The following is a 4,800-nucleotide window of genomic DNA, read 5'->3' on the forward strand; positions in this document are numbered from 1 at the left end:
CAGTCAGGGGTGGGAAGGTTAAATAATAATTTTAATTTGCTCTTTGAGAGTTGAGCCAACAACCTTCAACTCTCCTTCACTTTCCACACACGGGCAGGCCCAGCAGGGTCCTCAGTATGTCTTGGTGGATGGTCACGGGAGTGTCATTCCTTGGGCTTTCCTTACCATTCCTGAAAAAAGGTGTGTTCAAAAAACCTATCTTTCTATCTCTCCTCTACCGCAAGCTCCTTTAAGAATGATCCCAGCTTTGCAGATGCCGTCACCCCGGAACCTCCTGCGCTGCCCAACCATGGTCAACCCTACCGTGTTCTTTGACATTGCCATTGACGGCGAGCCCTTGGGCCACGTCTCCTTCGAGCTGTTTGCAGACAAAGTTCCAAAGACAGCAGAAAACTTTCGTGCTCTGAGCACTGGGGAGAAAGGCTTTAGTTATACAGGTTCCTGCTTTCACAGAATAATTCCGGGATTTATGTGCCAGGGTGGTGACTTCACACGCCATAATGGCACTGGTGGCAAGTCCATCTGTGGGGAGAAATTTGATTATGAGAATTTCCTCCTGAAGCATACGGGTCCTGGCATCTTGTCCATGGCAAGTGCTGGCCCCAACACAAACGGTTCCCAGTTTTTCATCTGCACTGCCAAGACTGAGTGGTTGGATGCCAAGCATGTGGTCTTTGGCAAGGTGAAAGAGGGCATGAGTATTGTGGAAGCCATGGAGCACTTTGGGTCCAGGAATGGCAAGACCAGCAAGAAGATCACCATTGCTGACTGTGGACAAATCTAACAATAAATTTGACTTGTGTTTTATCTTAACCACCTGACCATTCTTCTGTAGCTCAGGAGAGCACCCCTTCATCCCCATCTGCTTGAAATATCCTATAATCTTTGTTCTCTCATTGCACTTCTTGGGGTTCCATATTTTCCTTATTCCCCTCCAAGTTTAGCTGAATTGCAAAGTTAAGTTTATGGTCATGAAATAAAAACTAAAAACCAAAAAAAAGAAAAAAAAAAAGAATGATCCCAGACTGCTCTCTGAATGAGCCAACGAATAAAGTGGCCCACGGTAGCTCTTGCTTTTATTATGATTGATTTTTTTTTTTTTTTTTTTTTTGCGGTACGCGGGCCTCTCACTGTTGCGGCCTCTCTTGTTGCGGAGCACAGGCTCCGGACGCGCAGGCTCAGCGGCCATGGCTCACGGGCCCAGCTGCTCCGCGGCATGTGGGATCTTCCCGGACCGGGGCACGAACCTGCGTCTCCTGCATTGGCAGGCGGACTCTCCACCACTGCGCCACCAGGGAAGCCTGATTGATTCTTTTAAGCAGCTTTATTGAGGTGCAATTGATATACAGTGAACTGCACATATTTAAAGCATACAATTTGATGTGTTGACGTATATATACCTACTATATATATATATATACACACCTGTGAAACCATCTCCACAATCAAGATAGTGAACATATTCATCACCCTAAAGTCTTTTCACGCCCATTAACATTCTTTCCTCTGCCACTCCTGCCCCCTCCCCTCTCCCAGGCAAACACGGATCTGCTTTCTGTCAGTATTATCTACTTTGCATTTTGTAAAACATAAATTTATTTATTTATATTTTTGGCTGCGTTGGGTCTTCGTTGCTGCGTGTGGGCTTTCTCTAGTTGCGGCGAGCGGGGGCTGCTCTTTCTTGCGGTGTGCAGGCTTCTCATTGTGGTGGTTTCTCTTGTTGTGGAGCACAGGCTCTAGGCACATGGGCTTCAGTAGTTGTGGTTTGCGGCTTCAGTAGTTGTGGCTCGCAGGCTCTAGAGCACAGGCTCAGTAGTTGTGGTGCACGGACTTAGTTGCTCCGCAGCATGTGGGATCTTCATGGACCAGGGCTCGAACCCGTGTCGCCTGCATTGGCAGGTGGATTCTTAACCACTGTGCTGCCAGGGAAGCCCCTACTTTGCATTTTTAAGAGCTTTATATAAATGAAACCATACTGTATGTACTCATTTTTGTCTAGCTTCTTTGAATTATTTTGAATATATATATTACATAATTATTATTATTATTTTTTACATAATTATTTTGAGATTCATTCCTGTTGTGTGTATGAACATTTCATTCCTTTTATTGCCAAGTAGTATCCCATTGTGTGGATAGAGCATGGTCTGTTTATCCACTCACCTGTTGAAAGATACTTGGTTGGTTCCAGTGGTGTATGTCAGTTGTATCTCAATAAAACTGGAAGAAAAAAATTATTTTTTTCTTATTATTGTGTTGAGGTCTTTTTAAAATTAATTAATTAATTAATTAACTAGGTTGCATCAGGGCTTAGTTGCAGCAGGCGGGCTCCTTTGTTGTGGCATGTGAACTCTTAGTTGCGGCATGCATGTAGGATCTAGTTCCCTGCCCAGGGATCAAACAGGCCCCCTGCATTGGGAGCATGGAGTCTTATCCACTGTGCCACCAGGGAAGTCCCTGCTGAGGTCTTAAGATAGTCTAATGCAAGTCCTTTCTCAGATATATGCTTTGCAAGTTTTTCTCTCAGTCAGTGCCTACTCTAGTCACAAAATCTCCCCTCTGTGTATGTGTTTTTCCTAATCTTATAAGGACACCAGTCATGTTGAATTTGGGGTCACCCTAATGACTTCAGTTAACCTTGATTACATCTTTCAAGACCCTATCTCCAAGTACAGTCCCATTCTGAGGTACTGAGAGTTAGGAATTCAATATATGAATTTTGGAGGGGATACAATTTATCCCATAAGAGCCACCTAACTGAAAGGCGAAACTGTTCAGAATTCAGAAGGACTATATTTCTAATCCATTCAACACTGGTAACTCAATGGAAAATTCTTCAAGTGAATTTCAAGTAATGATGTCATATTATTTGTGGAACATGAATTCTCTCTAGAGGTTCAAATTACATGACATTGGCCATATCTACCTCACCAATGGATGAGCTTTCCCAGAAAAAAAACCTCTTTGTGAATCGTGAGTCATTCTCTCCTTTTGTTAGCTGCTGAGCTCTGAAAGAAGTGAAGCAACACCTTTCCAGGTGTAAAATAGAGATAATAACAGTATTTGCCTTATAAGGTTATGGTGAGGAAGCAAAGAGATAACTCACATAAAGCCCTTAGAACAATGCCTAGCACTTAGTAAGGGCTTAAAATATTAGCTATTGTTATTTATTCATCAAATACAGGCTGAATTCTGGCTTCACACTAAGCGCTGTGCACGGTGTTGCCGCAGAGTTGAAGATAAATCAGTCATGGATACAGCATCAAGTAAATGATTCATCTATTCATCGTTTTAATAACTACCAGTTATTGAGGGCCTTCTGAGGGTCAACTTCTATGCTGGTGCCTTATATTGATTATTTCATTTACTCTTCAAAAATATCTTGCAAAAGAGGTCTTACTTGTTCCATTTTATAGATGAGGAAACTGAAACTCCTTGGGGTAACTAAAGCCCTATAAATCAGCTATGTAGTCATGGACGTGAGCTTTACACCAGACCTGTCTGAGGCCTAAGTTCTGCTTCTTTCTCTGTGAGCTTGTGGTCACAGAAGAGACACTGCATATGTATCAAGAAATATATCGCAGGGAAAAAGTGCTATGTGCCTTAAGAGAGAGATATTGATTGTTATAGGCATTCGAACAAGAAGAGAGATTTCCCTTTGGGATTTTAGGGAAAACCTGTAGGAGAGAAATAATTTGGGCCGAATTGGCACGTGTGGAGTTGGCAGGGTTGGGGGATGGCAGCATTCCTGGATATAAGAACAAAACCATACAACAGGAAATTGTGGTTTTTAAATGAGGAACAAGAGGGTGTTTGGTTTGACTAGAATTATGTGGAAAACCCTCATCAGCTCCAGCTTGAACTATTGCCCCTTTGTTCTCCTTCTAACCCTGCCTCTGTCTCATCCTTCTTTGCACGTGGTCTCCTATATCTTGTCCACATTACTGGGAGACGGATGATCTTTCTAAATCTGATCATGTTGTTCCCCTGCATGAAATTCTCCAATGTCTCCCCATCACCAACAGAAGAAATATCTAAACTTTAGAGCCAAGATGATGTGTCTCCTACATACTGCCTGGTCACACCCCCTTACGTTTCCCCATCTTGCAGTATGGCCTGTAATACTGAACCCCCAACTAAAAGTTGGGAGGAACTGCCACATTCCTTGACACTGCCCTGGTCTTCACACATGCTGTTTTGCTTTTTCCTTTCTTATCCTCCTGGAAAATTCTACTTTCATTCTTTGGTTTCAGCTCTTTTTTTTTTTTTTTTTTTTTTTTTTTTTTTTTTGTGGTACGTTGCGGAGCACAGGCTCCGGATGCGCAGGCTCAGCGGCCACGGCTCACGGGCCCAGCCGCTCCGCGGCATGTCGGATCTTCCCGTACCGGGGCACGAACCCATGTCCCCTGCATCGGCAGGTGGACTCTCAACCACTGCACCACCAGGGAAGCCCTGGTTTCAGCTCTTTAAAAAAATGCCTTCCTTGAAGCCTTTCCAGATTCGCCTCCATCCCCTCCCCCGAAACTTGACTCATCTTTTTAAGCACCCACTACATTTGGTGTGTGATCATCCAATGCTTATTTTATTTATTTATTTATTTATTTATTTATTTATTTATTTATTTATTGTGGTACATGGTCCTCTCACTGTTGTGGCTTCTGCCGTTGCACAGCACAGGCTCCGGATGCACAGGCTCAGTGGCCATGGTTCACAGGCCCAGCCGCTCTGCGACATGTGGGATCCTCCCGGACCGGGGCACGAACCCATGTCCCCTGCATCGGCAGGCGGACTCTCAACCAC

The 4,800-nt window shown here is 43.9% G+C and overlaps 1 protein-coding gene across 1 annotated transcript; it reads left to right on the plus strand.

The window, feature by feature from the left end:
* Positions 1-253: 253 nt before the first annotated feature.
* LOC309792535 (peptidyl-prolyl cis-trans isomerase A-like) lies at positions 254-813 on the plus strand (the record flags this gene model as incomplete). The annotated part of the gene is made up of 1 exon (XM_082602214.1): positions 254-813. One exon carries the CDS (start codon positions 254-256, stop codon positions 782-784), a length of 531 nt encoding a protein of 176 aa, XP_082458340.1. The 3' UTR covers positions 785-813.
* Positions 814-4,800: the final 3,987 nt, after the last annotated feature.

This window comes from Mesoplodon mirus (assembly GCF_964341445.2).
Source record: "Mesoplodon mirus genome assembly, chromosome: 17".
Classification (NCBI taxonomy): domain Eukaryota; kingdom Metazoa; phylum Chordata; class Mammalia; order Artiodactyla; family Ziphiidae; genus Mesoplodon; species Mesoplodon mirus.